Below are 24211 nucleotides of genomic sequence, written 5' to 3' on the forward strand. Positions count from 1 at the left end.
TCTCAAGGACCGATCTTCCATCCTGCTTTACGATTGCTGGCTTTAACGGCCTGGCTGTTGAGACCCAGGTGCTGAAGGACAAGGGGTTGTCAGCTTCAGTTATTCCTACTCTTATTAAAGCGAGGAAAGCGACTTCCAGAAAAGTCTATCATCGCACATGGAATTCTTATATCGCGTGGTGTGAATCCCTTGGGTTTCCTCCACGTTCTTCCTCGGTGACCCGAATATTGGCTTTTCTGCAACAGGGGGTTGAGCAGAAACTGGCCTTGAGCACTATCAAGGGTCAGGTTTCAGCATTAGCAATCTTTTCAGAAGCCTCTGGCTACTCATTCCTTGGTGCGGAATTTCATCCAGGGGGTGCGACACCTGGCTCCGCCGATGCGCGCGCCCTTGCCGCCCTGGGATCTTAATTTGGTGTTGTCGGTTCTTTAGAAACCTCCCTTTGAAAATATTAGGGAGATTCCCTTGCTTACTTTATCCCAGAAGGTGGCCTTTCTGGTGGCTATCACTTCTGCACGCAGGGTGTCAGAAGTGGCTGCATTGTCCTGTCGTTCCCCATATCTGGTGGTTCATAGGGATAAGGTGGTTCTTCGTCCGAATCCATCTTTCCTCCCTAAGGTGGTTTCAGATTTTCATCTAAATGAGGATATTGTGCTACCTTCCCTGTGTCCTAAGCCCAGTCATCCTCGGGAGTTTGCGTTACACTCCTTGGATGTGGTTCGGGCGATTAGGGTGTACTTGACTACTACGGAATCTTTCCGTAAGACGGATTCACTGTTAGTGATCACGGATGGCCCTAGAAAGGGGTTGCCTGCGTCTGCCGCGACTATCTCCAGATGGATCAGACAGACGGTGGTACCGGCCTTATTCTATTAAGGGTCGGGTTCCCTGTTAAGGCGCACTCCACTCGGGCGCTTAGTGCTTCCTGGGCCTTCCGCCATCAGGTGTCAGTGGTTCAGGTTTGCAAGGCGGCTACCTGATCGTCGGTTCATACCTTTACAAAATTTTATAAGGTTGATGTGCTGGCATCGGCAGATGCCTCTTTTGGCCGCAAGGCTCTGCAGGCCGCTGTTTGAGGAGACCGTTGGTCTACCTCGAGGGTTTGTTGGGTTCTTCACTTGGCTCTCATCTTTTTGCTCGATGAGTCCTTGATGCTTCTGGTTGGCTCCGGTTGGGCCTTCTGGATTGGATTTTGATTTCTGTTATCCCACCCCTCATTTGTGGCACTGCTTTGGGACGTCCCTACTGATATTAATCAAAGAGGACTGCGTCTGTCAATGAGCGACAGAGAAAAATTGATTTTTGACTTACCGTAAAATCCTTTTCTCTTAAGCTCATTGACAGACGCAGTACCCACCCCTCTATTTTGAGTTGGGTTGGGTTAAATTCTCTGACACTGCTTTGTGACATAACTGACATCCTGTAGCAGGGAGAGAGAGGATATACCCTCTGGGACTGCCCCAAAGGTGTGGCCAGAAAGTTTTTCCTGCCTAGTGTCCTACTCCTGTAGGGGGCAGTATAACCCTACTGATATTAATCAAAGAGGACTGTGTCTGTCAATGAGCTTAAGAGAAAAGGATTTTATGGTAAGTCAAAAATCCAATTTTCCCAACCTCTCCAAGGGAAGCTGGGATCCACGTGCCCCCCCACCCAAAGTGACACTCCTCACACTTGGATTTTGAAAAAGCATTTGACACAGTTCCCGAGAGATGGCTAATGTGTAAGATAAAGTCTACAGGCTTGGAAAGATCAGTTTGTAAATGGATAGAAAACTGGCTAAAAGACCGAATTCAGAGAGTAGTTGTTAATGATTCTCACTCAGAATGGTCTAAGGTTATCAGTGGTGTAACCCCAAGGTTTAGTGTTGGGACCATTACTTTTTAATACATTTATAAATAATCTAGGGTCTGGGATTAAAATTACCATTTCAGTCTTTGCAGATGACACCAAGCTATGCAGTGGAATAAAGTCCTTACAGGATGTCTCCAACTTACAAGCTGACCTTAACCACTTAAGCCCCGGAAGATTTTACCCCCATTCCAACCAGGGGGTATTTTGCGATTCGGCACTGCGTGAATTTAACGCACAATTGCGCGGTCGTGCGACGCTGTACCTAAACTAATTTGACGTCCTTTTTTTCCCACAAACAGAGCTTTCTTTTGGTGGTATTTGATCACCTGTGCGATTTTTTTGATCACGCGCTATAAACAAAAAAAGAGCGTCAATTTTGCAAAAATAGCAATATTTTTCACATTTTTTTATATGAAATTCCCCCCAAAAAAAATGTAAAAATCAAAATTTTTAAAAATTTTCGGCCAATTTGTTTTATGCTACCTATGTTTGGTAAAAAAAATCGCAAAAAGCGTATTTTGATTGGTTTGCGCAAAAGTTATCGCGTTTACTAACAAAGGGAAAGATTTTTGTCATTTTTGTTGTTTTTTTTTTTAACGCGTAATGGCGGCGATCTGCGATTTTTTTTGCGGTACTGCGACATTGCGGCGGACAGATCGGACCCTTGACTGACATTTTTGACACTTTTGGGGTTACCAGTGACATTTCTACAGTAATCAGTGCTATACATATGCACTGTTACTGTAAAAATACACTGGTAGTGAAGGGGTTAACTTTATTTGGAAGGGAGGGGCTGTGTGTGTCCCTAGGGGCGTGGTTTCTACTGTGATTGGCTGTGGCTCTAGCTGTAAGGACACTGATCAACGGATCTACATACCAGATCCGTTTTATCAGTGTCTTTGCAGCGAGGAGAATGACAGGCAGTTTGTTTACACAAGCTGCCTGACATTCTCCCTCTCCCCCGCCGATCGCCGAGTGACCGGCGGACATCGGGTCCGCTGGTCACACGCGCGGGGGGGTCCGTGACCACGCGGGAGCGCGCCTCCGGGGGCGCGCGCTCGCTCCCTAGACCCTCACAAGCAAGCAACGTAGCCCTACGTTAGTTTGCCTGTGAGGGGCTGACCGCCGACGTAGATAGTCGTGCGGCGGTCGGCAAGTGGTTAATGCACTGTTTAATTGGGCATATATGTGGCAAATGAGGTTAATTGTTGATGAATTTAAAGTTATGCACCTGGGGGGCTAAGAATATGCATACATCATGCATACTAGAGGGAGTACAACTGAGGGAACCAATAGTGGAGAAAGATCTGGGCTATTTGGTAGATCATAAGCTTAATAGCATGCAATACCAAGCTGCTGTTCCCAAAGCAAGCAAAACCCTTTCTTGTATTAAAAAAGGTATAGACTGCGGAGAGAGAGATATATAATTTTGTCCCTGTACAAATCATTAGCAAGACCTCATCTGGACTATGCAGTTCAGTTTTGGGCACTGATTCTCAAAAAGGATATCCGGGAACTGGAGTAAGTGAAGAGAAGGGCAACCAATGTAAGAGGCATGGAGGAGCTCCGCTATGAGGAAAGATTAGAAAAACTGAATTTATTCTCTTGAGAAGAGGAGATTAAAGGGAAGGGAGATATGATCAACATGTATAAATACATAAATGGTCCATATAGTAAACTTGGTGTTGAATTATTCACATTTAAGGTCATCACAGTGGTCAAGGGGGCTCTCTTTACATCTCAAGGAAAAAAGACTTAATCTTCAAATATGGAAAGTCTTCACAGTAAGAGCTGTGAAGATGTGGAATTGACTCCCTCAAGAACCCCGGTTATGTTGGCCTGGATTCTTTCCCAAATGCATATAAGATAACTGAGTACTAGTATGTATAGGTAAACTTAATCCAGGGAATATCCCATCGCCTCTTGGGGGATCAGGAATTATTTACAGAACCCACCCCCCCCCCCCGCTGGAGCAAATGGATCATGATTTATTGGGGTTTTTTTGCCTTCCTCTGGATCAACTGTGGGTATTGGATAGTGTACAGGGAGGTTTTCAATTTGTATGTTTGTTTTTTTTTCCTCTTTATTGATTGAACTGGATGATCTTTTTTCAACCAGCTTAATTATGTAATCTTTGAAATGCATGACTATATGCATTTATGAACCCATATCTTGTGTCAGAGGTTAAAGAGCGCCGAATGAAACGTCCTTAGAATTGTATTGCCTAAATGATTACAAATTTACAAAAAGACAAATTTGGCCTCAAGGTACTCCAAAGCAGACTGATCTACATGTTCTAAACAACAGTCAGTGCTGGTGTTCACCGTAGAAGTAGCAAGCTTAAACAACAGCACTGTTTTATAACATTTCTGCCTGCAGATCAGTCTACTCTGGAGTCCATTTAACATTCTGCCTTTTCACCCAACTCTGAAGAAGGAGGCTTGTGTGACCCCCAAAATGCATTGGATGTCCTTTGCCAAGCTTGTTGTAACCAGTTGAGCAATAAAGACTTTGTTCTAAGAATTTTACATTTGACACTATTTGACCTATTGCGCTTGGTTTTCTCAAGTTCTCTCCTTGGGTATTCCCATCTTTACGGTGAGCTGCCAAATAAAGGCCAATTGGGGTCAAGTAATGACTCTGTCCACATTTTGATAACCTGTGAAAATCTGTCCAGCGCCCCTCTACCACTTGTGTCAGAGGTAAAGGATGATGTAATAGTGTGGGGGAATGATGTTCTTTGCATATGTTGGCATTATCCCAGTGCACCAGTCTACTTGAGTATTCTTGGTGACAATGCGTATCAAATATGTATCTAATAAAATGGCTACAGTGTGTGTATATACAGTGCATCCGAAAAGTATTTACAGCACTTCACTTTTTGCACATTTTGTTATGTTACAGCCTTATTCCAAAATGGATTAAATTCATTATTTTCTACAAACCATACCCCATAATGACAACATGAAAGAAGTTTGTTTGAAATCTTTGCAAATTTATTAAAAATAAAAAATGAAAAAAAATCACATGTACATAGGTATTTACAGCTTTTGCTCAATACTTTGTTGAAGCACCTTTGGCACCAGTTACAGCCTCATGTCCTTTTAAATATGATGCTGCAAGCTTGGCACACCTATTTTTGGTAAGTTTCTACCATTCTTCTTTGCAGGCCTTCTCAAGCTCCATCCGGTTGGATGGGGAGCGTCGGTGCACAACCGGTTTCATATCTTTCCAGAGATGTTCAATTGGGTTCAAGTCTGGACTCTTAACTGTGCCACTTAAGGACATTCACAGAGTTGTCCCGTAACCATTCCTTTGTTATCTTGGCTGTGTGCTTGGGGGCGTTGTCCTGTTTGAAGATGAACCTTCACCCTGGTCTGAGCTCCAGAGTGCTCTGGAGCATGGTTTCATCAAGGATATCTCTGTACAATGCTGCATTCATCTTTTCCTCAAACCTGACTAGTTTCCCAGTTCCTGCCGCTAAAAAACATCCCTGCAGCATGATGCTGCTACCACCACATTTCACTGTAATGATGATATTAGCCAGGTGATAAGCATTGCCTGTTTTCCTCCAGACATGACGCTTGCCATTCAGGCCAAAGAGTTCAAACTTTGTTTCATCAGACCAGAGAATTTTGTTTCTTGTGGTCTGAGAGTCCTTCAGGTGCCTTTTGGCAAACTCCAGGCAGAGTGGCTTCCGTCTGGCCACTCTACCATACAGGCCTGATTGGTGGAGTGCTGCAGAGATTTTTTTTCTTTTGTTGTTCTCCACAGAGAAATGCTGGAGCTCTGTCAGAATGATCATCGGGTTCTTGGTCACCTCCCTGGCTAAGGCCCTTCTCCCCCGATCGCTCAGTTTTGCCGGGCTGCCCGCTCCATGAAGAGTCCTGGTAGTTCCAAACTTCTTCCATTTACGGATGATGGAGGCCACTGTGCTCATTGGGACCTTCAATGCTGCAGAAATTTTTCGAGAGAGAGGGAGATCGAGAAAGAGGGAGGAAAAAAATAAATCCTTTATACTCATATGTCCTTTCTTTACAACAGGTATAGAAGTTTGTCTGTGCTGTTCCAGCGGTGCCTGTGTAAACGCCTCATATTGCTTACCTTGCCAGTCTGGATATTATCAGCCACAGAGTGGTCAAGCTGATTGCCTGCCATGTCCACAGGGCTTTTATACCAAGTAAGTCATATAAATTTGACATTTAATTTTTACTTAACACTTTCATACTAGCCCGCAGCCCAAAACACTGCTGCCTGCACAGGGGTATACATTTTATCGCATCACACAGCCCCCCCCCCCTTTTTTTTTTTATCAAAATGTATTCAAAGTTTAAAAAGTGACACTTCATTCACATTACTGCACAGCAGCCGATGCACTGCACTTATGGTTCAGTGGCATGCAGGGTCACTCAGAGTAGTGGGATATTATGTAGACATGTTGCATAATATCACACAGCTCTGAAACACAGCGGTGTTCTGGAGTGAACATGACACACATGACTATTTTCTTTGTGTCATTGTAGTTACCTGTGTTTATCCTTGAAGAAAAATGCAGATATTGTGAACTGGCACTTAAAGCAGAACTGCTTGTAATTTATCATAGGCTATAAACGTGTATTGAAAGGAACAAGCAGTTATTGAGCAACACTAAGTTTTCAATTAAGTGATTCTGGGCCCAGATTATGTACACTAAAAGTATTTACATATTGTAAAGAATCAGTAAAAGTCTCTGTAGCTATGGGCATTGTGGAGAAATTAATCTTCAAAGTTCACAACAGAGGCACAAAAAACACAAAAAGGGCTGTGATTTCTGTGAGTCTTAGTTATATTTTTAAATTCAGTTTTTATGCAACTATAGTGGTCAGTGATAGATTTGTTTTAAATCTCTTGTTTTGTTTAGGAATGATTTACTGTCCATAATCTGGGCACAGGTGGAATTTGAGTGACATTTTGCAGGCGGTGAAATTGGTACCTTTGGCAAATCATTTTCACCAAAATTACTCCATTTATCTATATTGGTGCATATCTTATTAAAGGGAGAAAATGTTAATAAAGATTTATAGAATGCTTTAGTAACAAGTTCAGATGTCAGTAATATCTATGCAGGCTTCTGAGTATCCCATAACAGGAACTGCATTTAACTTTTACAGTTTATAGAAAGTATTATAGATGTAACGATTGTAAATGGTGACATCTACAGGCCAGATGTATAAACCCCACATATCTACTCCTCTTTTAACAGGCTCATTATGTCTATGTGATACAATAAATATGGAAGTAATATATATTTTTTTTTTTTGCTATTCTTCCTGTAGCACTTCAAAAAGTGAGGTTTGCCAGTCATGTCAGCCAGGATCTTTTTCTAATGCAAGCGCATCCGTGTTGTGTACATCGTGTGAAAAAGGTATGTTCATGTATTTATATGATGGAATGCAATAGCAGAACTTACAGGATTAAAGCCCAGCTCTGGCAGTGCAAAAGATATCAAGTGTCTAGGGGTTATAGCAAGTTCATGGTTTCTGCTGTAAGCTTGGTATTGATTTTGTCTACTGCCAGCGATCAGCTTTCAGGCAACTTTCTAGAGCCAACCATTCACTTTTAAGGGGACCTGAAGGTGTAGGCCATCGCTGGCTCTTGCAGTTTCTCAGGCTCCCATTCCTTCTGGGATCTCAGGGCTGTGGTAAAATGCTGTAACATCGAAAGCTGGAGAAGATCAATGAACCAAGCAGAAGATATTCAAGCACAATCTGTGCTTGAGTAGCTGAAGTGTGGAGGGCAGGGGAGACATTGAGGGTGCAATAGACCCCTGATGTCTCCATAAAGGGTACCTGTCATCTGCCCAAGCTGGCTTCTTAGTCCTCTTGTGATAGCAATAATATTATAAGAACAGAAGTGGAAAAATGTAAAAAAATGTATGCACCCGCATTCAATGCAAACTTGCAGGGCATGCACATGTCTGTAAAATAACACAAGTGAGGTATTGCCTCAAACATCAGAGTGAAAGCAGTAGTTCTAGGGCCATAATTCATGTTTAACTCTTAACCTATGTCCTGTAAAGGCTTTTAAGACATATAGAACATTTGGGGTATTGTAGTCTTTTGCAATTTCGCAGGCATGTACACTTTTTTAAAGAGGTGGTAAACCTCAGAATTAAAAAAAAAAAAAAAAAAAAAAAAAAAACAAACACCTGAAAGACAAACACATATTGAGCTAGTATGCATCGCATACTAGCTCATTATGAAATGCTTACCTTAGAACGAAGCCTCGCAGTGCCGACCGCTCACCTGTCTCATGGGTGACCTGTTCTGTCGCCTTTCTTCCGGGTTTGCGGCATCCGGCCATCTGAGTGGCTGGAGCCGCGATGATGTCACTCCCACGCATGCATGCGGGAGCCGACGGTCATGGCACGGGGCTCTGAAGGAATGGCACGAGCGCATGCGCCAGTGATGTCACTGGCTGCATGCAAAGTAAATATCTCCTAAAGGGTACATGTTTAGGAGATATTTACAGTACCTATAGGTAAGCCTTATTAGTACAAGTTGCAGAGGAGGGTTTACTTCCTCTTTAAGGCATGACATGCTCGGTATCTATTTACTTGGCACAACCACATCTTTTAGATTTTACCAAAAGTTGGTTGTTTGCCCTAAAATTTGTTTTAGTATATTTTTTCCTGAAAATATGCTTTGGATTAACAGCTATGCATATATAGTGTGACATACAAAATTGCAACTGCCACTATTTTATTCTCCATGGTCTTTGCTTTCAGAAAATATTTTCTCTTTCGTCCATTGGCGTACACAGCTCCTGATTCTTCTTAACCATTGGGTTATACTGCCCCCTACAGCAGTAAGACTCTAGGCAGGAAAAAGCTTGACTACGCCTATGGGCAGTCCCAGGGGGTATACACCCACTCTCAGTTATAGGCATTCAGTTTTTTTCTGCCTAGTCGGGAGTAAGGACCTAGTTCCTTGCTGGGATCTCTGGTCCTAGCGATTTTCTTTTTTTCCTATCTTTCCTATGTTATTTTGTTCCTGTGAGAAACTACAATCAATTTTAGGACTGGGCAACGGACTGGATAATCTAGATCCAGAGATTCCCCCCCCCCCCCCAGTCTGGCCAGCAAACGCGTGCAGACCGGAGCTCCACGCTAGTTTGGCCGCGACATAACCCCGTTGGACAGGGGCTGGCCTGCGAGTTAAACGTCTCTTTAGGATGCATAGGACCTGGCCTGATCACAGCATTTCTCCTGGCCGACAGCACTCACATTACGATGGAGCGGTGGTCTGTCCAGGGAAGTGGCCACCCTCTTCCTGGTATGGTAAGTATCTGTCCCCCCCCCCCCCCTCTACTCCTGGAGGATTTCGGGGTGGACATGGGTCCCTCCCTGGGACGGTGGGAACCCCGGGTTCCTCTCCCCCCCAGCCCCTCTAAAATTTTGGTGGTCACTGTTGGTTATTTTGGCCCCTCCCCCCTGGGTGAGGTTATGAGCTGGCTGTTACCACATGCTATTAGGGGGGGCTGGTTGGAGTTGCTGCTGACCGGGTTTTTCCTTGTGAGCAACGAGGGTTGGTGACTGGGGCAGGGATGTCCTCTGGGCTCCCTGTGGCGGTTTTTGGGCTGGGGAAGTGCTAGTTTAGCATCCGCAGGTACACAAAACATGCGGCCAGATCTGGCCAAAAATTTAGGCCGCGGCTTTGCGGCCTACTGGTCAGAAACTAAGTGAGGCGGCCCCTGTGAGGGTGGCTTAATCCACTGCCTCCCGTTTGGGCATCCGCCCTCCCCTGCACCGCTGGGGCTCACAAGCAAGTTGCTGAGCGCCAACAAAAATTTAGGCTGCGGCCTACTAGGCCTTGCGGCCGAGTCGGGCGCCTCAGTTGGGGGGCGGCCCCAGTGCATTTAGCTGAAGCCCCCAATCTTCCTTTGGGCATCTGCTAGGCTTGGATCTATGCACTTGCGGCTGGGCCTTCCCAAAATTTAGGCCGCGTCTTCCGGCCTGCTAGGCCCTGTGGTCAGCTTGGCTCCTCCGTTGGAAGAGGTGGTACTGTGGGGGCGCTTAATTTTTTAAATGACAGCCTTGTCACCATTATTGTGTGGGGCACCTACCCCTTTTAGTGCTGTGGGACCATCAGGGTACCCTGCCTGCGCGTTTATGTCACGGCGGGTGGACCCCTTTTTAAGGACGCTATTTCCTATTATGCCCTCTATAGAGGGCTCGCAGGGCGACCCCCTTGTTTTTTTTTTTTGTGTGGTCCATTCGTGGACCCTTTAGTCGGCGTCCCCTTTGCGGGATCGCAGTTGGTGGCCTCCCCTGATTGTTATGTTTTTTACGGATGAGCTTAGAATATAACGACCCTACTGGGTCTGCGTCCACGCACCCTGAGTGCTCCGATAGTGAGGATGATTCCTCTGCTCCTTTTAGCTGCCCATAAAAAGGCGCTGGTAGATGCACTGTATGTGTCAGTGTATGACACTTTTAAAAGTGGAGGTTGCAGTTTATGCTGCTCCGGAGGCTCGGTCCCTTTTGGCACCCACAGGCCCTCCAAAGCAGTAAGGGTGTTCCCTTTTACGCTTACTTTGACAACATTGTCACAAAACAGTGGGGTTGTCCAAAATGCAGTGGTTCATAAGCATTTTTTGCTGCGGTGTCTTTGAGGATTAACTGCATTAAAGGTGGACGGTCCCACCTGTAGTGGACTCATCGGTTTCCAGGTCAAATAAAGCTACCTTCATTCCGGTTGAAGAGTCCCAGGCTTTTAAATATCCAGCTGATAGGAGAGCGGAGGCTCTGGCCTGCCATATGTTCACTGTGGCTGGTTCGGCACTTAGACCAGTATTTACTATTGCCCTGGTGTCGCAAGCTCTGTCCAAGTGGGCTAAACTTTCATGGCGGGACCTGGAGGGGAAACTGCTTCCCCCTGTCTTACCGAGCTGTTGGATATGTTGGTCCAGGGGCTACAGTTTATCTATGATGCCTGTTTGGATGCGGCTCCTTTTGATTTTTAGCCTGTCTTTATCAGCAGTGGTTCTTTGGCATATTATTTGGCTGAAATACCGGTCTGCAGACCAGACCTCTATCTGATCTCCTCCTTTGTAGGGGATTTTCTGTTTGGAGCTTCCTTGACATTAAGGGTCTCGCAGGGGGAAGAGTACTCTTCTTCCGCAGGCTACCAAAGGGAAGGAGCCCTGTCGTAGATGTGGGCCATTCTCCTTGGCTCATAAGAGGTTTTGCATGAAGGGGTTCCAATCTATAAAGGGAAGCGCACGCAGACCTCGGGCAATAACGCTTTATTATAGGACAATTAACACAGTACAGTTAAAATGCACTCACACTTTATCTTCTTGGCAATCGCATATCAGCATTCCAACAAGAGCTGCTCGCTCCTCCCGTCCCTCCAGATGGTGACACTCTGGTCTCCTAACCTGCGGCTACCGCCGCTATGACCCCGCACTCCACTTCCTGTACCGCCGGGTCACCGAGTGCCAGTACCAGTGCGCCTGCGCACTATGCCGACGTCATCTACAGCGACTCGGGGAAGCCTCAGCCGGAGCCGAAGCCACAAACTGCAGAGAGCTTCGAGGTGGAGGGTACAAACACGGGTACACTGCCTCTGCTGTTGCTATGGACAACGCGTTTCAGAGGCGGAGCCTCCTTCCTCAAGTCCCACCTCAGGTCTCACCTTCGCATGAAGGGGCACCCTCTCCAGTATTTGGGGTGAGGGAACGTCTTCGCTGGTGTCTGGATCCATGGAACTCCCTGGTATAGGACACGTGGGTCCACAAAGTTATTCAGTCAGGCTACGAGATCGAGTTCGGTCTTATCCTGTGGAAAGGTTCTTCCTTTCCAACCTGCACTTGTCCCCAGTTTACTTACGGGTCTCTTTGGGGTAGTGCAAGCCTTGTTCCTTCAAGGGGTGATTGTTCCGATTAGGAAAGTTTTAAGGGGTTTTTACTCAAACCTCTTTACAGTTCCCAGGAAGAAAGACAAGGTACGTCTTTGGATGTCTCTGGACCTCAAGGCGCTAAACTGCTTGTGCGAGTACAGAAGTTCAGTGTGGAGTCCATTTACACGGTAGTGGCGCCCCTACGTCAGGGGGATTTTCTCGCTTCTATCGACATCAAGGACGCCTACCTGCACATTCCAATATATGCAGATCGCCAATGCTTCCTCTGTTTTGCTGTGGGCGAGGAGCATTATCGATTTGTGAACTTTTGGTCTAGCCACCTCGGGTGTTTACAAAAGTGTTGGCCCTGGTGCTCGCATTGTTTGAGTCAGCGGGGGATTGTGGTACTGGGGTACCTGGACGATTATCTTCTGGACTGCTCTGATGGACAACTGGAGATTGCTCTGCAAACTCTAAGGGAGTTTGGTTGGATTCTAAACCTTCAGGAGTCTTCTTTGGTTCTGTCCACCAAAACTGGACTGTCTGGGTCTGACTCTGGATTCGGCCTCAGCCAGGGTGTTTCTTCCTCTGGAAAAACTCCAGACCTTGCAGGAGGCAATTCAGCTTCTGTTGTTCAGCAGATGGTTATCCCTCTGGGCTTGCATGCGGGTGCTGGGCCTGATGTTGTTGTCCACCCTCGAGGCGGTCTGTTTGCACAGTTCCACACAAGATCTCTGCTAAAGAGATTGTGGTGAAATGGGGCAAGGATCCACGGTCTCTAGAGATGGCTTAGTTCTCAGGCACTTCGACAGGGATAATCCTTTCTCCCCCTGTACTGGACAGTTGTCCCAACGGATCCCACCCTGTCTGGGTGGGGAGGCCTCCTCAGCAGATGTGCTCAGGGGGTCCGGACTCTGGCAGAATCCAGACTACCGATTTTAATGTTCTGGAAATTCGAGTGATCAGCCTTTGTTCATTGGACAATTCATCTTCAGGGGTGTATGGTACGAATTCATTTGGACAATGTCACGGCCGTGGTCTATGCCAATCACCAAGGGGGGCAAAAGTAGTGTCCTGGCGGCTCTGTAAGTAGCCAGCATTCTAAGGTGGGCTGACCAGTTCCTTCCAGCCCTCTCAAATTTGTGTCACGACTCCAGTGCAGGTTCAAAGCAGAAGGGATTCCGTCCAGACTGACCTCGCTGGTGTTGGTACGCTGATCAGCTATGGCTGGTTGCCGCTGCTTCTTGGGGACTTCCTCTCAGGGAGGATCTGCTGTCCCAAGGACTGATCTTCACTCCTGCTTTACAGTAGCTGGCTTTGACGACTTGGATGGAGGTTTGTCTGAGTCTGTGATTTTTTTATGCTGTTGAAAGCTAGGAAATCTACTTCTAGGAAGATCTACCATCCTACGTGGAAGACGTACATTGCATGGTGTGAGTTTCTTGGGGTTCATCCTTGCTCCTTCTCGGTGGCTCGGATCTTAACCTTCCTTCAATGGGGATTGAACAGAAATTGGCCTGGAGTACCATCAAGGGCCAGGTTTCGCTTTTGGTGGTCTTTTGCCAATGACCTTTGGCCTCACACTCCCTGGTGTATATCTTTCTTCAGGGTGTCCGACATTTGGTTCCTTCAGTGCGGGCTCCGTTGCCACCCTGGGATCTTAGTGTGGTGCCTTCCACTCTACAGAAGCCTCCCTTTGAAAATATTCGGGAGATTTCCCTGCTTGCACTGCCCCAGAAGGTGGCCTTTTTTAGTGGCTATCACCTCTACATGCAGGGTTTTGGAACTGGCGGTATTATCCTGTCCGCCTTATTGGTGATTCACAAGGATAAGGTGGTGCTATGCCCTTGTCTGTCATTCCTTTCTAAGGTGGTCTCCTGATTGTCTTTGAATGAAGTCATTGTGTTGCCTTTCCTGTGTCCCAGGCCTACACATCTGAAAGAAATTGCCTTGCATGCCTTGGATGTGGTCCGGGCAATTAAGGGTGTACCTTGCAGCTATGGAGTCTTTTAGGAAGTCAGACTCTCTATTTTTGTGCTCACGGATAGACCTCACAAGGGGTTGTCCGCTTCTTCTGCGACCATTTCAAGATGGATCAGACAGATGGTGGTTCAGGCCTATTGCATCAGGGGTCAGGTTCCTCCTTTCCCTGTCAAGGAGCACTCTACTAGGGCGCTTAGTGTCTCCTGGGCTTCCGTCATCAAGCGTAAGGGATGCAGGTTTGCAAGGCGGCCACCTGGCCGTCGTTGCACACTTTACAACATTTTTATAAAGTGGATGTGTTGGCATCTGCGGATGCTTCTTTTGGCCGCAAGGTTTTGCTGGCTGCTGTTTAGAGGATCTGGTCCTCTTTGAGGTTATATTGTTTTTTTCAGGTGAGCTCCAGTTGTTTATGGTTGAGCTCCATGTTACCTGGTTGGCTATTGTTAGCCTTGGGAATTTTGTTCTGCTTTTTTCCCCACCCCTCATGTTTAACACTGCTTTGGGACATCCCAATGGTTAAAAAGAATCAAGAGCTGTGTCCGTCAATGAACAAAATGACTTACCGTAAAATCCATTTCTCTGTTCATTGACAGACACAGCACCCACCCCTCTGTGGAGTTGGCTTTCTTCTGACACTGCTTGTAATAAAACTGAGTGCCTATAGCTGAGAGTGTGTGTATACCCCCTGGGTCAAGCTTACCGTAACTCCTGTAGGGGGCTGTTAAACCCAATGGTTAAGAAGAATCAGGAGCTGTGTCCGTCAATGAACATCAGAGAAATGGCTTTTACGGTAAGTCAAAAGTCCCATTATTTGGGAGTTTAAAGTTATTTCTAGAAAAAAATGCAGAATTTAACATGTGTGCCCCAGCAGAAATGCCCTAGTTAATTTGGAAAAGACAAATTGATTTTTATCAGATTTGACCCCTCTGTCTGTTGCTTTGCTGAGGTAGAGTGCTGTAAGGCATCAATGTTTACATAAAGTAGACCTTGAAGAAGCATTATTTTAACATGTACAATATTTTTGCTGCACAGGACACTGGATAGTCCTTGATCCATTGATTTGAAAAGTGAATAAGCACATTTAAAATTTAAAACCAATAATTTATACGAGCTGGAGTACCACTATACCATTGTTAACAACATTTTTTGACCCATCCGAGCATCAGACACCAGACTTGGGTGTTGTATGATCCAGTGTTTGGAAGGTTAATGTAGCAGTTAGTGCTGGAGGAACATGCATATTTACTTTAGATAGTCATGGATACTTGTTCCTCAGTTGACACCCTCTGCCACAACCAATAGTGATTGATTGGGACAAAATCCATCCTTGCCAATTCCTTCCCAATTCCTTCCCTTGAGTTTCGGGGAGGACTTTTATAAATTTTACCTGATCTGATCATAGATGGCCAGATCAGCTGAACATTCTCCTTTCCGTATATATCTTTTTAGAAGCAGCCCTGCCTCTGGGTAGTTGTGTCCTATTGGAAATATGTTGCCACAGCTCCTCTTCTCCAGCACCAGCCACTTCCTTCAATGTCTCGCTGCATCCAGCAGGTTATATTAGCCTGGTTCTTGTACCTCTCCCCCCATTCATACTATGTGAATAATAGACATATCCAAAACCCATACAGCGGTTTAAAGCTTGTTCATTGTTTTAAGGTTTAAACTGTTAAACACATCCATTAAAGTTGTGGGGTAGGCCACACTTCCCTAGTTATGCCATGATCTAACCCAAAATTTGTTTCTTCCTAAAGGTTACTTCTCTTCAATTCAGAATGCCACACAATGCCAGCCATGTGCACCAGGGTCATTTTGCAAGTAAGTTAATTTTTTCTTTCCTATTAAACTATAACTTTTTAAACAGAGCTCTTTCTATCCTGCTTGGACTTTCTAGGGTTACTAAAGATGTAGTAAGAGTATGCATAGTGCTGTTTCCAATTTGCCAAGAAACAAGACAGCAAGTAAAACTCCGGTGAACATGGACAGCAAATAAAACTCATTGAAGACCGCAAGTCAGCTTACCTTTCCTTAATCTAATTTCTGTGTAACCCACTCATCTGGATTCCAGATAGTTGCTTGCATGTAGGATGGGTCAATCTTCCTCCTGATGCTCGGACTCTGAATAATTGCCTAATTGCCAATTGTACAATGTGGCTTTGAACTTAAAGTGATTGTAAAGTCTCATTTTTATTTGTTTGTTTTTTTACAATGAAATACTTACCTCCTCTGTGAAGTTGCGTTTGCAAAGATCAGCCTGGATCCTATCTTCTCGGGTCCCTTTTAGCTGCTCCGAACCCCTCTCTCCTGTCAAGTGCCCTCACAGCAAACAACTTGCTTTGGGGGCACCTGAGTAGAGCTGCAGGTCCCTGTGTCCACTCAGACACGGAGCTGCAGTTCGGCCCTGCCCCCTCTCTCTCCTGATTGACTAACTGACTTTGATTGACAGCCCCGGGAGCCAATCAGGAGGGAGAGTCCCAGATGGCCGAGGGACTCGTGCACATCGCTGGATAGAGATGGGGCTCAGGTAAGTATTAGGGGGTGCTGAAGAGGCTGCTGCACACTGTTGTGCGTTTTGGTATAAAATTTGACTATTTTTAATTTATTACTAAAAGGCGGTGTCTGAACTATCAATAGAATTATGACGCAGTGCCTCCAGCCGATTACGGCAAATAATTTAATATCTAAGAAAAAAAACCCAATTAATTTTGTTCAGACACTCATAGTATACCACGCAATTTTCCCAAGTTCTTTTTTTTATATCAGTTAATTTCTTTTTAAAAGCATATACCAATCTTAGTGAAGCAGTCTACAGTAGGGAATATATATATAAGAATATTTATTCGCAAGACATATTTTCACCATAAATGATCATACTTGAGTGACACAAAGAGATAACCTTACATAAAATACCAACTTAAAACGATAAATGCAATGTGATATTTAGCTAAACGATGAAGTAAAATAAAACAAGATTATGTTTTTCCCAGGTGTAGTATGAACCATACATTAATATTCTATATAATCAGACCACAATAGTCTGCGAATCACATGGCCGAAAGTCATTCCACTGCAGATGAAGTGAGAATAAGCCATGCAAAACGGAAGACGTAAAATTGCAAATAATGCGCTTAATCTGATATTAAAAAATGTTATAAAAACAAAAATCATCTCTTTAGAGAAAAATCTACATATGGTTTATACGGCTGGGATTGTACTTTCGTTACCCTTTAAATAGGAAATGTAAAACATTTAAGGAAGTACATAAACAATATTGAATAATAATCAAATAACAGCAAGGCATAATTACCATATTTAAAATGGCCGCTTAGCTTAGAATAGTAGTTACCAGGTTCCTTTAAGATGGCTGCATTTCCAAGATGGTGGCCAATTAGGGAGGAGCTTCTTTTGGCGTCCCTCAAAGGTTCAGATACAGGGTGGACCAAGATGGCGTCTGTGTAGATGAGTCTATGCATGGCTGTTAGTAGTGTGTATGTTGTAAGTGTGATGTGTCTTGTGTCTTGTGTGTGTCTGTTGTGTTGTGTTCTCTTATTACATCTCTGGTTTCTTTTTATTTTGTGTTGAACAAAAGGGCAGTAAAAATTATCATAAGCCAAACCCAGTGGGAGGAACATTATTCCTATTGGTTGGAACATCTTATTCATTAACTGGTGATGTCATAGGGTGACACCTCTTGGTTAACCAGTATATTAAAATTAATTAAAATTTCTCCATTTAAGACTATTATAAAAAAAACATAAAATGTAATCATGCTCTCATCTATGACGTCCATTTAATCCACCAGGTATCTGAATAAAGATTAATCTTGGTAACACTATTCTAATATTTAATATATCTTATGTAATATATATATTGGACTTTACTTTTTAACCCAAGACTTCAATTAGTAGCAGTAAGAATTGTATAGATACATATACAGTTATATATATTGATACACAACAGCTTGTATATGTAACTTTTTCTATACATGGTTTGTTTCCAATTAGAGTATTATCCATTTAAGGGATTACTATGTTAACAACAGTACATTTATGATTTGGACTGGATGATAAAATATGGGTGAAATTTCTGACCATTTGACACTACTATATGATAGAATATAATGTACTTCTCAGTAGGAGGTTGTCATAACATCATAGTTCCAAAACACCTTTTGTATATGATGGGGCAGAGATATCAATTTATGATTTTCTGAAATTCATTTTGAGATTTGCAGTTCTCATCAATCTAAGTGACAATGTTTATGTGACTCCGTGTAGATTTCAACAACTTTATCCCCCTGTTTGTGTTTAGGTAAATAAATGACAGATTCTCGTCTTTGTCCAGACAGTTTTGTTTGTCTTCTCAGGGTGGAAACAATAGTTTACTTGCATTGTGTATGGTTGAACACAGGTGTTATCCTGAAATTGAGTTTCGCCCATTGTGTGAGTCATGGCCTGAACATAAAGTTTTACGACCTCTCTGGTTTTTCGTGTTTCAAGACCAGGGGAAGGATGTCTTATGTAAACCTTTTCCCCCAAAGGCCGATCCACCTGTGATAAGCGATTTATTTATCTGTCTTTCTGAGTATTGTATTTAAAAGTTTGTCAAACACATTTTCCTTTTGGGGCAGATGACACAGCTTCTCATCTCAAAGTTCAGGCAAACAAAACCATGTCAAACAATGGACGCAATGTGTGTTTCAAACTGAAAGAGTTTTGACTCAATATGTAGCAAGGTCAATGGAGGCCTCAAAGTTCACAATTCTTGACCTGTAATAATAAAAATGTATTTCTATTTCGCACTGAAAGTTTAACAAATCCCCCCTCTTGGAAAAATTGTGAAAATTGCCGTAGCCGTTTGAAACATTTTTCCAAGGCAGAACTTTTGAAGAAATAGGGCTTAAATCGGACTTTGACAGCTTTGTAGATAGGTATGGAATAGTTGAATGGGGTGTAGACACCTGCAAGTAGGTGTAGTGACTTCAGTAAACAAGCATGGTGACTCCGAGTGAGGTGTGGATCCAAGGGTTATCATCTGTTGGCCAGTGGAATGTGGATTTCTCCGGGCACTTTTGCCTTTGGCTGTCTTGACGGGTTTGTCTTGGTAGACTGGCCATCAGGGGTATCCCGGGGTCCTTCACACTGTACCCCCCTTTGGGTGTCTCAGATACATCAGACTCTCGGTTTCCTGCTTACTTCCTGGGTCTCTTAGTCCTATAAAGGGAAATGGATTCCATGAGAAAATGATACATACAGTTTTCAGCCATAACTTTTAGTTGGGATTTCAATGTGAGGTTGGTATCCTGAGCTTCCTCAGAGTCCTCCTTTTATTCCATTGTGTGATCAGCCTTTTATCTGACCACCATGGATGGTGAGACTATATATGCAACCTTTCCCAGGGGAGACTGACTTCTGGGGCCCATTAACATGGGGACGTATTCATCACCATGGATACCACACATTGAACAATTGAACAGTGATATACTATTTTGTTAGAATTTACCTTCTACTTGGGAGGAAAAAAAATATAATATCCCCCCTTTGGGGCATCAATGCAATTCATGGTAGGCAACAAAACTACCTGACATTGAGGATTTTTCTTGGTTACCGTAATACCACCTTTAATCTCTTGACTTCATTACGTCATTAGGGTTTGATCCTCCTTGTATCACCGCCATTGGCGATTTTTCGAAATGTGCCCGCTTTGAGCGACCTGTTTGAGTCAGAGGGATGAAGTGACCACTGAAAAATAGGAGAGTAGTTATTATCTAACAACCAAGATCCCCCTGGCAGGGATTTTCAGGATCCTCAATACTGTGACCTGGGGATAAAATGGTGTTAGAACCTCTGTCTCCTATGCATCCATTCAGTGTGTCCCTCTGATCCCTTGCTATTTGGGCATTTAAGGATTTTGTGGCCTTTGGCTGGCCACAAGATTTGTTCCTAAAGAGGAATTATTTTAGTTCGGGCTACAGTGCCCTGAGTGAACCAAGTGATCATCCGATCCACCTTGGCATCTACTCTGCTGAAAAATCTTTTCAGAAATAGAATTATTGGCTTTTTTTTTTTTTTTATTTGGCTCCGCTTCCTGCGGTGCCTTTGTCTCTCGGGTACAGACAGATGGGACAGATCCCCCTCAGAACCATTTGCTCGGTTCTGGCAGGGGTCTGGGCCTCAATGTCTCTTCATCTTCCCGAGGGTTTTGAGGAGCCCTAAGATAGGGCAAATCCCTATTTATTTGTGGGGTCCCCCCTTTTGTTGAGGATATTTGGCATAGCGAGGATTTCCATCCTCAAGGGTGAATTGGGCTCTTTGGGGATGCTCCCTGGAGATTCTTTGAACCTTGGGCTCTGTCCCCTTGGAAAGAAATCCTAAAATGGCCTCCCCCCTCCTTATTTGTGGGGTGTCCGGTGTCCTCCTTGAGGTATCCGGTATAAAATCTTGCTCCTTTTTATTTATTTATTTATTATTATTATTTTTTTTTTAGTGTTAAGGTTGAGGAGAAAGGTGTGTTTCTGCCACAATTTTGGTGACAGGCTCACGCCTTTCTTAGGTTCACTGGTCTGTTGGATGGAGTGCAAATTGTCGCTCTCTTTTGCCAACCATTCCAGTGAACATCCCAACTTGTAGTCCCTGGCCAAACTTATTTTTATGTACCTGGCCGATGCCTCAAAGCACAGGGTTTTAAATTCTGGATAGTTGTACTCAGGCTCCTCCATTGAAGGGTGTTAGGCACTTTTGAGTACAGTACAGCAAAAATTCAGTGGGCTTTGGTGCTGTGTACCTTTTAAATTATATATAGCAGCTCTAGCAGCGTTAAGGATTTTTTTTTTTTTTATGTGTGGGCCGACTTTTAAATTACATCCTTGAGGCACAACACAGAAAGGCTGTTTTCATAGGCCTCAAAATGATTAGTAATATCTAAGGACCCTGTCTTAATAAAAATCGGGACAGTACTCTTTTTAAAACAAACTTTTTAAATTCTAGAGGTGTATGGTATCTTTTTAGGGGTGCTAGTCGTTTTGCGGTGACCCGATATGACTCATACCTAGTTATGTATGGCTGCCCAATTTCTGCCCTCCTATCTTAGGAATATGGCTGGGGTAGGACGTGGACTCTTTGCCTAACTCTCCCCCCCTTGTCTGGGTCTTAACCATCAGACTGGGAGTCATATCTGGGTCTAATTAATTACTTCATTTTATTTATAATGCAGGACTGATAAGCAGTACCCTTTTGTATGGCCACCATAACCTTTTTGAACTTTCCTATTTATTTATTTATGAATTCCTGTCCTTACTGGAACTGTTACATTTTTATTTTTATTTATTTATTTATAAATTTTCCACTGCTGGTTACTCGGCAACTTAATTTTCAACTACTGATTACTCTGCAACTTCCACTAATAAAAAAAAAAATTTCCTTGCTCAAAACTTCCTACTTATTGCATTAATCGTTTACATTGTTCTTTCAAATGGTTGCTTATATTACAGCTTTCTGAATAAAACTTCTGCCACAGTTCTACTTTTTCCTACAGTTTCACGCTACATTCTCTTAACCTATGTGTCCCAATAGAGGTCACTTTCACCTGCTCAAGGAGGTTCCTTATCTCACTTCTTATTATTTGGAGTGGAGATTAGAACTTTACTAAATTCCTTTTTGCTGAGCCTTATGGTGCAGTTCCTCACAGAGATACAGTAAGATTGGCCATGATTCTAAAAGTATGTGATCACGCTTCCTGACGTCTTTGGGGTTAGAGAAGCTTTCGGTGAGTTCATACATCAGGTTTTCCCCTACCCACGTCTGGTGCCCATTTTTGGCCCGACTTTTTCTGAGGATTTTGGTATGACTCCAACTAGCCTATACATACACCACCATTTTAGACTCAGAGAGGTGTCTCTACATATTCTAGATCTGTGCCGAATCTACTGGGGCTGTGGGATTAACATCTAGCCAGAGTTGGCAGCGTGAACCTTACCTTATGTAGACATTTTAGGGCATTACTATTAATATTCACAATTAAATAATTAAAAAAAAAAAATATTAAAAAAAAATTCTATTTTTTTTTTTTGCAAAGTTATTAATTATGTCACCATGATCAAAATTATGATTGGCATATGTAAGAAATTAATGATATCTCAGCAGTGCAACTCCATTTAATATGTTGTGCGTTTTGGTATAAAATTTGACTATTTTTAATTTATTACTAAAAGGCGGTGTCTGAACTATCAATAGAATTATGACGCAGTGCCTCCAGCCGATTACGGCAAATAATTTAATATCTAAGAAAAAAAACCCAATTAATTTTGTTCAGACACTCATAGTATACCACGCAATTTTCCCAAGTTCTTTTTTTTATATCAGTTAATTTCTTTTTAAAAGCATATACCAATCTTAGTGAAGCAGTCTACAGTAGGGAATATATATATAAGAATATTTATTCGCAAGACATATTTTCACCATAAATGATCATACTTGAGTGACACAAAGAGATAACCTTACATAAAATACCAACTTAAAACGATAAATGCAATGTGATATTTAGCTAAACGATGAAGTAAAATAAAACAAGATTATGTTTTTCCCAGGTGTAGTATGAACCATACATTAATATTCTATATAATCAGACCACAATAGTCTGCGAATCACATGGCCGAAAGTCATTCCACTGCAGATGAAGTGAGAATAAGCCATGCAAAACGGAAGACGTAAAATTGCAAATAATGCGCTTAATCTGATATTAAAAAATGTTATAAAAACAAAAATCATCTCTTTAGAGAAAAATCTACATATGGTTTATACGGCTGGGATTGTACTTTCGTTACCCTTTAAATAGGAAATGTAAAACATTTAAGGAAGTACATAAACAATATTGAATAATAATCAAATAACAGCAAGGCATAATTACCATATTTAAAATGGCCGCTTAGCTTAGAATAGTAGTTACCAGGTTCCTTTAAGATGGCTGCATTTCCAAGATGGTGGCCAATTAGGGAGGAGCTTCTTTTGGCGTCCCTCAAAGGTTCAGATACAGGGTGGACCAAGATGGCGTCTGTGTAGATGAGTCTATGCATGGCTGTTAGTAGTGTGTATGTTGTAAGTGTGATGTGTCTTGTGTCTTGTGTGTGTCTGTTGTGTTGTGTTCTCTTATTACATCTCTGGTTTCTTTTTATTTTGTGTTGAACAAAAGGGCAGTAAAAATTATCATAAGCCAAACCCAGTGGGAGGAACATTATTCCTATTGGTTGGAACATCTTATTCATTAACTGGTGATGTCATAGGGTGACACCTCTTGGTTAACCAGTATATTAAAATTAATTAAAATTTCTCCATTTAAGACTATTATAAAAAAAAACATAAAATGTAATCATGCTCTCATCTATGACGTCCATTTAATCCACCAGGTATCTGAATAAAGATTAATCTTGGTAACACTATTCTAATATTTAATATATCTTATGTAATATATATATTGGACTTTACTTTTTAACCCAAGACTTCAATTAGTAGCAGTAAGAATTGTATAGATACATATACAGTTATATATATTGATACACAACAGCTTGTATATGTAACTTTTTCTATACATGGTTTGTTTCCAATTAGAGTATTATCCATTTAAGGGATTACTATGTTAACAACAGTACATTTATGATTTGGACTGGATGATAAAATATGGGTGAAATTTCTGACCATTTGACACTACTATATGATAGAATATAATGTACTTCTCAGTAGGAGGTTGTCATAACATCATAGTTCCAAAACACCTTTTGTATATGATGGGGCAGAGATATCAATTTATGATTTTCTGAAATTCATTTTGAGATTTGCAGTTCTCATCAATCTAAGTGACAATGTTTATGTGACTCCGTGTAGATTTCAACAACTTTATCCCCCTGTTTGTGTTTAGGTAAATAAATGACAGATTCTCGTCTTTGTCCAGACAGTTTTGTTTGTCTTCTCAGGGTGGAAACAATAGTTTACTTGCATTGTGTATGGTTGAACACAGGTGTTATCCTGAAATTGAGTTTCGCCCATTGTGTGAGTCATGGCCTGAACATAAAGTTTTACGACCTCTCTGGTTTTTCGTGTTTCAAGACCAGGGGAAGGATGTCTTATGTAAACCTTTTCCCCCAAAGGCCGATCCACCTGTGATAAGCGATTTATTTATCTGTCTTTCTGAGTATTGTATTTAAAAGTTTGTCAAACACATTTTCCTTTTGGGGCAGATGACACAGCTTCTCATCTCAAAGTTCAGGCAAACAAAACCATGTCAAACAATGGACGCAATGTGTGTTTCAAACTGAAAGAGTTTTGACTCAATATGTAGCAAGGTCAATGGAGGCCTCAAAGTTCACAATTCTTGACCTGTAATAATAAAAATGTATTTCTATTTCGCACTGAAAGTTTAACAACACAGAAGGCTTTTTATCCAAATGCATAGAATGCATTAAGATAAAAAACCTTCTGACTTTTTACAACTCCTTTAATAGCTGG

At 42.7% G+C, this 24211-nt stretch overlaps 1 protein-coding gene across 1 annotated transcript in view; it reads left to right on the forward strand.

Moving 5' to 3' along the window:
* LOC309558742 (uncharacterized protein) overlaps window positions 1-24211 on the forward strand; it is a 91473-nt gene that overhangs the window by 58420 nt on the left and 8842 nt on the right. Inside the window, exons 3-5 of the mRNA XM_082261789.1 lie at window positions 5896-6031; window positions 7167-7255; window positions 15470-15533. Coding sequence (XP_082117915.1) covers window positions 5896-6031; window positions 7167-7255; window positions 15470-15533 — 289 coding nt within the window. The remainder of the gene's footprint in view (window positions 1-5895; window positions 6032-7166; window positions 7256-15469; window positions 15534-24211) is intronic.

This window comes from Pelophylax lessonae, assembly GCF_965119305.1.
Source record: "Pelophylax lessonae genome assembly, chromosome: 1".
NCBI classification, from domain to species: Eukaryota; Metazoa; Chordata; class Amphibia; order Anura; family Ranidae; genus Pelophylax; species Pelophylax lessonae.